General features: G+C 34.6%; 1 protein-coding gene across 1 annotated transcript in view; it reads right to left on the bottom strand.

Annotated features, from left to right (window-relative positions):
- Positions 1-15,087, bottom strand: part of OCA2 (OCA2 melanosomal transmembrane protein) — a gene marked incomplete in the record, with an annotated part of 91,987 nt that overhangs the window by 18,991 nt on the left and 57,909 nt on the right. Inside the window, 7 exon segments of the mRNA XM_072412868.1 lie at positions 2,039-2,132; positions 4,565-4,669; positions 7,077-7,136; positions 10,850-10,977; positions 12,849-12,957; positions 14,216-14,273; positions 14,452-14,599. Coding sequence (XP_072268969.1) covers positions 2,039-2,132; positions 4,565-4,669; positions 7,077-7,136; positions 10,850-10,977; positions 12,849-12,957; positions 14,216-14,273; positions 14,452-14,599 — 702 coding nt within the window.

The raw sequence follows: 15,087 nt of genomic DNA, 5'->3' as shown, positions 1-15,087 counted from the left end.
CTCATTCAAGTATTTTGTGTGCGGTACCTGCAAGCAAGGAGTTGCTACCTGTAAAAGGCATTGGAGGCTACTGCACAGATAATCTGTTATAAATAAATGTATCGTTGCGTTTCTGGATATTCCATTTCCTCACCCTTTTTCACTTGTATATGTTCAGCAATATAACTAAAAAAAAGCAAGTAAACTGACTCGTGTACTTGTTAACCAAGTGGAATCTAAGGAACGTGTGCCTGGGAGTTCAATTCAAGGTAAATTGACTGAATCAATAAAAGTAAATCCCCACTTAGCTGCTTGGAGGCCATCCCTCATGACTGGAGGTAATAATGTTAGAGTATTAAAGATAGACCATGTCTGTGTCAGCACCTGTGTTTGTAGCTTCCACAAGGAGTGCATATGTCATGGTGTCCACCCAAGGGCACACCTGGGAGGAACAGTGCATGAACACAAATGCAAAGTATAAACAATGTAAAAAACCACTGTGTTCATTTGCAGATTAGAAACTACTAGAACAGAAGATTACACTTGGTTGGTTTATTAAACAAAACAGTTTCCAAAATAAGATCAAATAAAACAAAAAAAGAACAAACAAAAATACTGAGATTGATATAATTGTAGCTGCACACTGAAAACAGTTCTGTATGGAATATTGAAAACTATGCATTACTGGTAAAATGATTACACAGACTTTGTCCTTTTGTTTTATAACTCCAGTACATCAAATTACCAATGACCCAGGTTTTGTATAGCCTCAAGGAAAGACTGCACATTGAAAAAAAGCCAATGCTCTGTATATAATTGTGTTTGAAAGATTTCACTGTGTATGAAAATGCTTCTACCATAAAAATGATTTTAGTACTGATCAATCATGATTCATTTACTGCCAAAAAAAAAAGAACGTTTAAATATATAGAAAAAAATATTCTAACATGTTTGCATTATTCTGACCTACAACAGAACATACATGCCACAGTCAAAATAGGTTAGATCTGTGCCACAACTGTTGCAAAACACCTACTCTCGTGTGGCCATGTTTAACTTCTTTAGCGGTAATGTGGAGTGTGGCCCTTTGCGAATTTTCCATACCAAAAGCGGGAACCCTGAGCCACACTCGGGGTATAGTTCCCAGGGAGTTCAAACAGCTTACCTGGTAAGCAGTGCCCTGGTCTCTGCCTGGTCCCCTGGTAAGCAGGACCAGGCGGGAAATTTAAAATATTAAAAATATTTTTAATATTTAAAAATATTTTTAAATGTACCACTTTTACATTTAAAAAATACCTATTATTCATACCCCCATGGAGGTTAAAGTGAAGTGGTTACTTCAACAAAATGTACTCTGTGTAAGTGTAATTACACAGTAGTGGATAACCGCAGTGCTGCCAAACTGCTAAGATCACTGGAATAATCATCACTGGGATAAGCAGCAGACTATATAGGCATTTTTTGCCATTTCCATTGAATGTGATGGGCGACCTTGAAATAAAGGCCAACAAGCTGTGGATAGGTTATTCTTCTAGATTTATTAATCTTTAATATACAGTTTTCATCAATGGCACTCTTTTTGTATAGTATTGCAAAGAATTAGGTATATTCTAAAGCCTGGGCTGTCTAATCCAGAGGTCCACAAAAAGGAAAAATCCCAGTTATTCAGCTTCTCCTTTAGGATACGTGATAGTCATTAAACACCAGTGAGCTCTTCTATGTGTGTCTATGTGGCAAATCTACGTGCACATCACAAAAAATTTCTGATGGCAAAATTGATGGCCTTTTTTAAAAAAAAGATTTATGTTGCATAGTTGCACCCTACGCCATGCAATTATAGAACATTTGCCAAAGAAACCAGAGCTTTTTTCTTCTTTTTTGTTCTTGTAAAGCTTTTCTACAAAGCTAGTTTTAAAGTGCTGCATCTTTTTGCAGAAGCAGAATTTTGTAGTGACCAACATAAAAACACATTAAAACATTAAAAGTTGTTTAATAAATTGCATATTGTGTGTCAAATTATAAAGAGCAAAATGTACCTTTGCCAAAATCTAATTCTTACCTCCAAAACAAGCTCCAATAGCCAAGGCAAAAATAAGTGGTTTAACTGGTAGATCAACATCTGCATCTTGGCTTAAATTTATTAATACTGGAATCTAAAAAAAATGAATATCAATGTGATAAATTAAACTAGCATGGTATCCCATTTCTTATATAATGTTCAAAAGCATTTACTTTGTAATATTTTGTGGTTAGTCTATGTTTGCAGTTTGCAAACCTCACTTGTACTTGTGAACGCTGCGTACAAACCATCAACTTTGTAATCAAAACTCACCAAATTTTTAAGTGTTCTATGCTTGATCACAAAATGAAACAAGTCACACTTGACTGCTGTAAAAGGACAAACAATTTGGACACTTGGTAATTTTGCGCTCCTGATTCAACAGGGATGAAAAAGCATTGCGCATTACTCCCAGAGGGGATCTCAACCAGTGAAAACTCAAGCATCCTAATTGAAAGTGTACAATCTTGCTTTATTACAGACTTAGTAGTTAATCACTCATCAGAGAATTTCAAGATTTTAAATTCCAAACCAAGGACAGATTTAGCTGATAAGCTGTACTTTTTTTTTTACAATAAAAAAAATATCTAGCAAGTTCACACAATTTTAAGGGAAAACTGAAGTAGCATCTTTTTTGTTGAAATGCTTTTTTTAGTTTTAGAAACACAGAGACTGCATTGGAAATGGACATGCATACAAAGAAGTGTATCCAAGTAGTTGAGCAATCAAAATAAATGTTTGATTTGCCTCTGTTTGGTTCACCAACAGTTTGTTGACTCTAATGCTTAGGTTTAGTGTTGGTCGAATAGCTCACTATTCGATTCGGCAGCTATTCGCTCGAATAGAGCAAAATTATTCGGGTGGTCCAATGTCAAAGTCGAACACCATTAAAGTCAATGGGAGGAAAAATTCTGGTTTTTTTTCAGCACTGTGTAGAGCTTCTACAGCCTCCAAACAGATGTAAAAAGATACATTATAAAAGGATACATAAAGAGATACATTGTAAGAGGATACATAAAAAGATACATTATTAAAAGATACATAACGCTATTACATAACCCTGTAGTCACATGAAGATTAAAGAGCACCTGTCAACATCAATATTAGGCTAAAGCTAGGTACACACTTCCAATAATTATTGTTAGAAAATGAACGATTATGACCGATCAACGATTATGCATGATTATACTTGAACAATCATATTGTGCACAATTCTATACATGCTGTAACAATATGATCGTTCAAATATATTCCAGCAACAGTGTCCACACGCTAGATACAATGGTTTGAACGATGCAGGGAGAGACATGTAACGGAGAAAGTGTACCGCAGAAACATGCACGATCACTGAACGACCGTACACACAATAGATAGTGAAAGATCGTCGGCCAATCAGATCCACCGTGGCGGTCGTTCATTTCCAAAATCCCGTGTTTTTCGGGTCGAGTCTATCCGAATTTGAACAGCCATATTCAGGTCGAATATAGGGACAACCCAAATTCGAACATCAACACTACTCAGGTTGATTCAGAAGCTGAATTCAAATCCCACTAAAGCTAAAAGGGGGAACATTCTGGTCATGTGGATCTCTAAGTAGAATTATAGTAGAATCAGAATTTTAGCGTGAAAACAAGGTATTGTAATGGGCTACTTACAGTCCTTTTTATAGCTTTAGTTATAGTTTAGTAGAAACTTAGCAGCCAAGTAGCAGAGTTAATCTAGAACAAAATACTACTGAAATCTAGTTGTATTATACCTACCTATAATCAGCAATGCCATAGTACACCAGGTGCAGCTAAACTGTGCCACTGAAACCACACTAACCTAACCCAGTTTTTTTATTATTATTATTACTACCTTCATGGAGTAACATGTCTTGGCCAACATTAAAACAAGAATAATTTAAAGCTAAGTCTACAAGAAATGTTTCCCCAGCAAGTTAAACACCTATGTTTGAATGTTCCATTTATTCCAATGAGCCAGTCCACACCAGGGCATTTGGGAACAGCAGATTTCTGAACTTTAAACAGAATGCTGCTTGCTGCCTTTTAGTTTTTTCAACTGCTTGTAAATGCTCATAACCACTTTTAAATGTTTTTATATGCTAAACATGTTTAAGCTAGCTTTGAAATGTCTTTAAATGCTTGTATAAATGGATTCAAAAGGTAAAATGGTCATTTAAAAGTATGAAAAATTATCCCATATAGATTTAGCCTTTACCATCAAAACAGTGACCAATGCATTTTAAAAATAAAACAAAATCAGGTCTATGATTTATGAAAGGTAGGAGTGTACAAAATTATGTTAATTACCTCAAAGATACAGAAGTGGCCAGGTAAGTTTTTCCTATGTTCTCAATATACATTATAACCAGCAAGGACATCTTGTCCAACCTCAACTTAAATGTGTGTGTGCACACAAGAATTCTAGAACGTTTCTGTACTCCCTTGTCTCTAGGGAACATCTACATTAAAAGCCTTTAATTATTTGGGGGAAAAAACAAGATCCTTCTTTTCTTAGACTTACCATTGCAGCAGTAAATGGGATGTTGTCAATTAAGGAGGAAGCTAAAGCTGAAACCCACACTACCAAAATAATAGCAATTGCAAGTCGTTCATCTTCAGGCACTTCCTTTCGTTGAAAAAATTGAGAATAAAATATGTTACAAATGATACTTAAAATGCAAGTATGACAAGTAAAATTGTTCCCTAACAATCATGAAGTTATTAAAGTCATTTATAGATATGAACCAGAATAATTACAAAACTATTAATACAATCTACAATTACTTGAAAAATGTGGGTCAGAACTGAAAGCAAAAAATTAGAAGTGTTGTCAACATTTTTACAAATTAATTCTCCTATAAACACAGCATTTTAGCTATTCACTTGAGTAATTTGATTTGACAGAGCAGTTAAAAATTATAAAAATGCTTAAGGGCTCAAAAAATATACATGCAATAGTGGGTTTTAGTATTCTGTTACATTCAAATAGCAGTAACAGGGATGATTATTATTATTAACAAGCCAGAAAACTGTACACACATTAGATTAAGAGAAAATTAGTAAATATTCATAAAAGTATGCAGGAAAGAGTCCATATTTTGAGATGTTCAATATTTATTCTGTGTACACAAAAGGTTAAGATTTGTCACAGTATGAAAGTTTATTAAATGCTTTATGTTCCAAGCTATTTTACAGAGGAAGAAACTCTGTCCTTCAAAGTATAGTTGCTAGACAGGTGGCTGTGTGCATCTAAATCCAAGGACAAAATGTAATAGATTGCAGTTTACTAGTCCTTGGATGTATTTGTCTTTGTTTTAAGCTTTTTTTCCTCCTTTGTTTTTATGTTGCCAATAAAAAAATTGCTGCCCTAGTGTAACAACATTTATCCACCATACTGTATCTATGTGGCAGCATTGTAACCATCCCTATGCAGAACTACTGAAATATCCCACTCATCTTCCCCATATCATGAAGAAGGTGCTCCACTGGAAAAATGCTATAATAATTTTGGAAGGATCATCCCTAATATGTTATTTTTTCTTTGCCTTTAAAGGTATATAACATATTATACTTTCAATAACGTGTTTAATAAATCAAAGGGAGCTGTGATATATTTAAACTGTTCCAAGGAGAGATCCATATATACCAAAGAGGTTGCAGATAAAACCAAATAAAAATAATGCTTAAAAGTACTAAAGACTTCTCTATTCCACTGAAAAAAGCTGTAAGTTACAAATCTAGTTACTATTTGAAGCACATGGCTAAGTAAAAAAAAAAAATCTTCCTTTCCTTTTTTGATGTTTTTGAATTTGTTTTTATTACTAGAAGTGAAAAGTATTAAAAGTTTAACTTTATTAGTCATACCCGAATATAAAAATGAACCCAGCTGCTGCATGGAGAATAATTTCAAATACATATGTACACCCTACAACATAATACACAAACTTAATAAATCTACACAAACTTGTACTTCCTGTTTCAAGGTAGCAACTGGTGAATCTTTCATGAAACAGGTTGCATAGGCTTGTAATATGACATGTTGTTCCCATCATTTATTCCTGAAAAAGCATCTTATGCAAAATGCATTAAAAAAGGTATTTGGGATTATAATGTGTGTTTTGTATGTCTTAGAATGTTTTCATTGTTGAAATCAATTATAGTTTTATGAACAATTTTGCATATAGAAAATCTTATGAGGTGAGGTGCCTTAAAAGTCCACAATGTGTAAATGTTGAGCAATTTTGGAAAAAGCCAAAAGCAAAAAGTAGTAGGAGTTAATTAATCCTTGGCCTTATGTGTGACTCATTTGGGGCATAGTTTTTACAGCTTGGGCCTGATTAATGCATTAAATATCACAATCATACATTAATTTTCTGCCTGTGCAGTTTCATTTCCCCTCAGAGAAAAAGCAGCATATGCTAGGGAAACTTGCTCAAATACATAAAACTGTGTTGGGCTTTTGTCAACATATTAGTAGGTTTTCTATACACCTGGGCGTGACTTACCATGCAGTTACAACCACAAGTATGAAAGGGGCTTTTAGGAGGGAGTCTTTATTCAGCTTTATTACATAATCATGCTTTATCTGGTACTGTATCGTTTGGAAAGCTTCAAATCACAATCCAAAAGGGGACTCCCAGATATAAGATAAAAATTGCCTGTCTCTTATTTTTTTATTATGCTTTTTGCCCCTTTGGGGTGACTAGAGTTTTCCCTCGTTGTAGTATAAATATACATGGAAAAGAGATTTCAAAATAAGTCTACAATTATGAATATACAGCACCACAGACTATTGCTACCTCCAATCAGAAAGTAGACCTAAACTAAGATTATGTAAAATGCTGACCTGGTACTGAAATATTGTTGCCTTGTGGGTTTTTTTTTTTTTTAAATCATTGACCAAGAATAAGGCTAAAAATAATAAAATTAAAACCTAATAATGAAAATTATAACGTTATAATTTCCTCATAATGACGCTTAGTGGGTTGCAGGCTATGGGTCATAACATGGTATAAATGAAAATGTTTACTTACCTTTATAAGCACTGCTGTCTGTTCTCCTATGTATTCTATTAAATGCAGATTAGCCAGTGCCTAAAAACAAAATGGAGTAGTTTAGGGAGTAAACAGTAGTTACATAGTAGGTTAGGATTAAAAAAAGACACAAGTCCATCAAGTTCAACCACTGGGGAAATAAACACATCCCAGATATAAAACCCTATAAGACATAGGTGGTCCGGAGGAAGGCAAAAAAAAACCCTGGTACACATTGCTTCAACAGGGGAAAAAATCCTTCCTGATTCCATAAGGCAATCGGATGTTCCCTGGATCCACAGTCACTGTTATTTTTAATTTAAAGCCTTAATACCCAGGTATATTCTGTGCTTCTAGAAAAGCATCAGGCTTTTTCTTAAAGCAATCTATAGTAGATGCTGAAACTACTTCCTGAGGGAGCCGATTCCACATTTTCACAGACCCTACAGTGAAGAATCCCTTCCTTATCCGGAGCTTAAACTTTGTTTCCTCCGGACGCAAAGAGTGCCCTCTTGTTCTTTGTAATGATCTCAAAGTGAATAATGAGGAAGGGAGTTCTCGATATGGACCGTTTATATATTTATAATATATATATATATTTATACAGGGTGATCATATCCCCCTTAAACATCTTTTCTCAAGGGAGAATGGATTCAGTTTAGCTAATCTCTCCTCATAGCTGTGCTCCTCCATTCCTTTTATTAGTTTAGTTGACCTTCTCTGCACTCTCGCTAATACAACAATGTCCTTTTTGTGAACTGGATGAGGTCTGACCAATGCTTTGAACAGGGGCAGGATTATGTCTCCATCTTTGCAGTCTATTCCTCTTAATACAAGAAAGTACTTTGCTAGCTTTAGATATTGCAGCTTGGCATTGCTGGTATTAAGTCTATGATCTACCAGAACCCCCAGATCCTTTTCCATTTCTGACTCCCCCAAATGTATTCCCCCTGGACAGTATGAGGCATGTATGTTGTTATCTCCCAAGTGCATAATTTTACATTTATCTATATTAAATGTTATTTGCCACTTGGCTGCCCAATCAAACAGTACATCCAGGTCTGCTTGTAGATTATAGACATCCTGTATGAACTTAATTCCATTACATAGTTTGGTGTCACCTACAAACACTTGGGTACTTTTAATCCTGAACTCTGTATCATTTATAAAGATGTTGAACAGTAAAGGTCCCAACACTGAACCCTGGGGTACACCACTAATAACCTTAGACCATTTAGAGTATGAGTCATTAATTCCAACTCTCTGGATGCGATCTTTAAGCCAGTTCTCTATCCATTTACAGATTGACTTTTCTAAACCTATCGACCCTAACTTGCATATTAACCGTCTGTGGGGTACATTGTCAAATGCTTTAGCAAAGTCCAAGTACACTATATCAACTGCTATTCCACTGTCTACCTGTTTACTTACTTCCTCATAAAAAGAGAGTAAATTTGGTCACTTATAATATTTGCTAGCAGAAACTCCTCTATGTGGTTTTTTATAAAACTCTCTAAGACCTTTCCAACTATGGACGTTAAGCTAACGGGTCTGTAGTTACCTGGTAATGACTTTGCTCCTTTTTTGAAGATAGGAACCACATTTTCCTTACGCCATTCCATCGGTACCTTGCCAGTGACTAAAGAGTCACTCTAAAAATTAGAAATAATGGCTTTGAACTAACTGAGATCAGCTTTTTGAGGACAGGCGGATATAATCCATCAGGTCCTGGTGCTTTGTCAACCTACATTTTTCCCAGCTGTTTCTCAGTCATATCAATTTTGAGCCATTGTGACTCATTTAAGGCAGTGACATTGCTATTATGAATTTGGACTTGAGCTCCGTCATTTGCCTTCATGTAAACAGAGCTAAAAAAAGCCTTGTCTTTATCCCCAGTTACCAACCCAGCGACATCCTTTAAGGGGCCTACATGCTCAGATCTGATCTTTTTGCTATTAATATATTTCCTTTGCAATATGTTGAAGTGCATTTTGAAGTTTTGCACATTTTATCTCCTTTTTACATCTTTTGTTATATACTTTATAGGTTTCAAATGATGAAGGTGATCCTTCATTTTTATATTTTTGGAATGCCCTTTTCTTGTTCCTTATGGTTTTGTTACCATCAGCTGTGAGCCACATAAAAAATTAAAACCTAATTTTAGCCTCTTAACCTATTACCCATTGGAATACATTTTTCAGTTTGCTTTTGTAGAACAGACTTGAAACATTCCCATTTCTGTTGTGTGTTCTTTGAGGACAATATTGTCTCCCAGTCCAAGTCACAGAGAGCCGCCCTTAATAATGGAAAATTTGCTCTCTAAAAATTAAATGTTTTTATCTTTCCTGTTTTTGCTTCCTGTTTACAGCTTTCATTAAATGAAATCATATTATGGTCACTGCTACCCAGATTCTCTTATTTGTACATGTGTTAAAAGCTCTGCATTGTTAGAAAGAACTATGTCCAGCAGAGTACATTTCTAGTTGGAGCTTCTATAAATTTTACCATAAAACTATCTTGTATTAAATTCACAAATTTTCTCCGTTTTGCTGTTCCTGTAGTGCCATTACTCCAGTCAATGTCAGGATAGTTGAAATCTCCCGTGAATAAAACACTTCCACATTTTGCTGCTTTTTCTATCTGTGCTAGTAGTTGATTTTCTATTTCTTCTTAGCACTGGGGGCCTATAGCAGACTCCAATAATAATTGTGTGTTATTCAACCCCACATTCAACTCCACCCATAATGCCTCAACCTCATCGCTTGCTCCCTCAGCAGTTTCTTCTTTCACATTCACACCTTTAGATCACTTCTCACAGACAGACAGACACCACCACCCTTTTGTTTGACCCTGTCTTTACGAAAGAGAGTATACCCAGGAATATTGACAGCCCAGTCATGCAAAGAAGGAAGTCAGGATTCAGCAATGCCAACTAAAGTCATAATTCTCCTCACTCATTAAGGCTTCCAACTCCTCCTATTGTTTGCTAGACTTCTAGCATTGATGAACCAATTTGACTGTCCCACCCCCCTGTCCTAGTTTAAATATCCATCCACCATTCCCCTAATTCTTTCCCCTATCACAGCAGACCCCCTTTCATTTAGGCACAGTAATAAAGTTAAAAGGTACTACAGTATTTCACTATTGTATAGTCATTCAGAAAAACATGAAAGTTGTTGGTAGGTTAGCAGCAACAATTCATTGGAAAATGTTTGATTACCTAATGGGTAGTTGCAGGCTTCATTATGCTTTTTTAAACCATGGGTGTTCAACTGCAGTCCTTGAGAGCCGAGCTGGATTCTCAAACAAGGTCATTTTTTGACTATTTGTAAACTGTGCATTTGCTATATTTGTTAGAAAAGTACTTTAAACTGTGTACAGATCCTGGCCCTCAAGAACTGGAAACCCCTTGGTAAAAAAACAAAGTGTCAAAATTAGTGTTTTGCAAGTCATAAAGTGCTATGGAAGAAAATTATAACTCATTTTTTTTACACTTTGGATTTGTATAGAGTGAAATAGTTAAATATGAACTGCTATCCATATTATGTAGAATCACTCACTCCAATCCCTGATCATCAGTGTTACCATTTATAAAAAAAATGTAGTGTAAATCCATAGGAACAGAAATAGAGGGGAAATCTTCTCTCAGAAGGGGAAGACCTCTAAACAAATCGACAAAGCTACAATATTTCCTAGGAAATAAAAAAAATACAGACTATATACAGTAGATGTTAAACAAGTCACCTTTTTAGTAGATATCAAAATCATCGTACCTCCATTAAAACAAACAGTGCGGCAAAGAACAGCAGAGTTGCCCATTCCACTCTATGCAGAATCATCTCAAAATCATGAATATCAGCAAGAACAAGGAGCCATAAGGAACCCAAAATTGCAATCCATCCTGTATACAGATAGGAGCAAAGAATTAAATATATAATGCTCAATATGATCAAGAACTAAGCACATCACATTTTTTCTTGCAAAAACCCTGCTTGTGCTACCTACAAACCTAAGACCAGATTTAAAGCAAATTATGTAACCCTGATGTCAACTGACAAAAGTGATACTGTATAACAAGACCACAATATTTTTAAAATAATTTCTAGACACGTTTGCTGCTGAAGTGTTGAGGCCATGTTCACTATTTACTATATAAGAAAATGCAAATTATTTTGACAGATACAATAAATCCAACCAATCCTCACAATATGGTAAAGCACACAAACCATTGAGATACATATTGCAGCATAATGTACATGTCAATACATTTCTGACCTCTATACCCCTATGTCAAGTGTTTACATAGTATGGGCTATGGGAATACATATGATCTACAAATGCAAGTGATTGCTGAAAAAGTTACAGGCTTTTTTTTTAGTTGCCAAGAAGGCACTAGATAGTACAACAAGGTGGGCATTTCAGTGCCAGTCAAAAGCACCAGATTTTTTTAAATATTTTTGATCATTGGAACAAACAAAATTAATCTACTGATCAATATATTGTTAAGTATGTTATGTACTATCTATGTCACTGTGTATTTTACCGAGATAGTAATTCTAAAATGTGTTACCATCAAATTGCCCACCTTTGAGTTGAATTTTACTTGGATGGATTCATCATTAGCACGCATCAGTAGGTAGTATGGTGAAGACTCTCTTTAATTCCTAGCCAATGGCAATGGCACCTAGCCTTTTGGTGCAACCGTTTACAAGGGTTTTTAAATGCCACTATGCAACTCCACACTAATATACTAATAAGTGTAGCTAGTAAATGCATTGATTATAATATACCAGATATAGGCAACAAAAAAAACAAACAAACATAAAAACTACCCATTTATATGCAAAAAAACACGTTTTCTAGTCCTGGAAGGTAATGTGAAGGTAGAACCAGTTAAGAGTTACCAATGGATACATGACAAAGGAACTTTGTGCTTTTCTCAAAGAAAAAAAAATAGCAAGAAAGTTTTGGATAGAATTCTGCCTCTATTATTACAAAATAAATAGTAAAACCAGATGAGATATATCAAAGGGCATTACAAAAGCTTAGCCGTCTTAACAGTATTAGCCATTCTAATCACATCTTACCAAGATTAAGTTTTATAACTGATAACATTTCTCTCTGCTTTCTCTGAAAGAGAAAATACAAAGCACTACTTTCAACTTGCTTAACATAAGTCCATATTTAAATGAGCATAGTAATTACCCCGTTTCACTTTGACCACAAAAAGGAGTGATAGCAAAACCAGCATTATATGCCTCCTATTACGAACAAAATGAAATGTTCTACTGCTAGAAAGTCAAAATCATTTACAGGAATAGGACCTCTGACAAATTCTTCTCTAAATCGATTTTTGCCGGTATTTTGCAGTCAGAAGTTATACAAAATGCTTTGCATGAAATGATCTTTATTCCGGTAAACTTAGTTCTAACAATTTGAATATTCTCGTAGCTAGTATTATTTACATTTGATATACTCCCGTGTATTCTGCTACCTTGGGTTATATACTTCATATATCTTTTGAAGAGAGCATAGACCAGAGCTCTCGCTTAAAACTATCAAAAGGTATCTCTATTATTACATTCCCATCAACAGAAGTTTGAATTTGGGTCCTTTGTAGGTAAATCTGATATACTGCAATTATGCAGAAAACCATTTTTCTATGTGCAAGACCAGCTGTTGATTGGAGTTAATCTACTGTTTAACTATGAACATCAGTGCTCTACAAATAATAACTTAGGCAAATATAAGCTGAAAAAATGTAAGCCTTACCAAGATCCAGATGAATTGCAGAAACAAATGAATTGAGGAAAAACATAAAGATGACAAATCCCAAGACAGTCAAACACTTGATTAGAAGGATCCTGTCTGTTATTCCATGCTGTTGGGAAAACAAGTTCTCATAACTATAAAAAGGTGTCAGTTTATACATGCCACTGAAAACTTCTAAAAGTGAGACAAGCTGACAGAATGACAAAGCTACGCATACTGTTAGCTGTTTTATTATGCTAAGTAGATCTCTTTTAGATTTCTTAAAATTTCCAGCACAGTAAAATACCAGGTTAAAACTTTCTATGCAAAATATAGTAAAGTGTCAGATTTTAATAATAGTTAAATAAGAATATTTCTACTAAGGAATATAAGTAGAAAAAAGTTTTTTTCTACAAATATCTATTGCTAGAGATTAACTGGAATAAGTCTGTAAAGGTTTCCCATGAAGCACATAGAATTGCCTATTAAAGTGAACGGTGGCAAGCCTGTTGCTAAACTGACCATGACCAAACAGGGCAAGAGTAAAATTATGCTGCAGTGTGTTTCCACTTTGAAGGATATACTTATATCTCCCAAACAAATCACTATATGATATGGTGTCTATGTTTGAGCAACTTAATCTATTTTCACACATGGCAACATAATCCAACACAAGACAAGATGGATGAGTTCTTCCAGGCCTAGAACAACCTCAGTGATGCTTAAACAGACACTCTAATGACATACAACTGCTTAAAACTAAATTTTCACACCTAGAAGACTGTTCATGACGGAATAATGTGATATCCTATACTATTTAACTAAGCTATTTAACCATGAAAGATGACCATATGTGATCATAAGTACAAGTACAATATTTTTTTTAGTCGGTTATAAATGTTAAGACAGTAATACCTTTCTACCCCTGAAGAAGTAATATATTTGTGAAACGTATTGGAAAATCTTTTCCTAATTAAATGCGTATTAAACAAAATGAAGAATCCTGTTATATATGGACTGCTGACATTTAGGGGGTACATATTTATCATGTTGTGAATACGATTTTTCTTCTAATTGAAATCAATAAAGTTGTTCATGTTGTAATTTATTTGAATATATTAATATATAATATATTATTGAAAATTGCAGCTAAAATCCCTCTTCTTGCACATAGCTAAGGGTGTTACTGTCTTGCTACATATTTTTAGGGATGTGGCAATGACCCCAATTGGGGGTTTCACTGTTGCACTTATATTGGTTCTAAATGATAATAATTACTACACAACCTACTCTATTCTAGAAAAGCAACAGATAAATGAATTTACAAGTTTATGTAATATTCTTTCCACTAGATATAAAAACTAAAATCAAATCAGATTAAAACATACGCTTTTTTGTAGCTCTTGGATATTCATTTCCCAGTTTTTGTCCTCTTGTGAAATTTGTCTGAAAAAAAAAAAGTAGTGTTCTGGTCAATTTATAAAAAAAAAAAAAAATCAACCTTACAGAGTCCCAACTAAAGCTTTATACTTTATGGCATAATACAGCGCGTTCACAAAGACTTCATTATGCATGATTGATTTAAATCATGATATGATTTTTTACCTTTTACCTATATACACACCTTTGAAAAGTCCTAAGTTTTTTCCTCAACAAGCTCTCCAATGTCAAAACTTTTTGCATTAGGAGACACTTAACTGCAGTCTCTTCACGACTAGCAGGATTAATCCTTTGTGCAGTTAACTTCCAAACATGAATTTCATGTTTCAGTTCTGCAATGAGAAAACAACAGTAACGATTATTATTTATTCTGTCATCCTAATTGTTTACAGTAATACAGAGCATTTTAGGAATTGTACATATATTAAACCACTATTTTGTCTTAACCAAAATCTTTTAAACTTTTTACCAAGCAGACCAGTGACTTTTGTAGCTGTATTCAATGAAGTAATTCATACTAAAAGTTTATAACACACAATGGATTGCAGGAGATGTTTAAAGCATTTTCTTTAACTATATAAGGTGGCTGCTGTGCTCCTGTTGAAAAAGGGGAGATAAACTTTAATTTAGGTGCTTCTGCTCTGAACTTCTCAACAGTGAATGCAGCTACAGAGGTCAGTGAGGGTTTTTTTTTAAATTTACTTGGTTGCTTTTTGTGCCATGGACCTCCAAGCTGTTTATCAGCTTAGGATATCATCTAACACACTGTGCCTATGACTGCAAGGCTCACACAGTTAAATGTGGTTTTTGTGGATGTCAC

Source organism: Pyxicephalus adspersus, chromosome 1 (genome assembly GCF_032062135.1).
Source record: "Pyxicephalus adspersus chromosome 1, UCB_Pads_2.0, whole genome shotgun sequence".
NCBI lineage: Eukaryota > Metazoa > Chordata > Amphibia > Anura > Pyxicephalidae > Pyxicephalus > Pyxicephalus adspersus.
The sequence above is the reverse complement of the archived record's forward strand: the minus strand, read 5'-3'. Positions and strand labels throughout refer to the sequence as shown.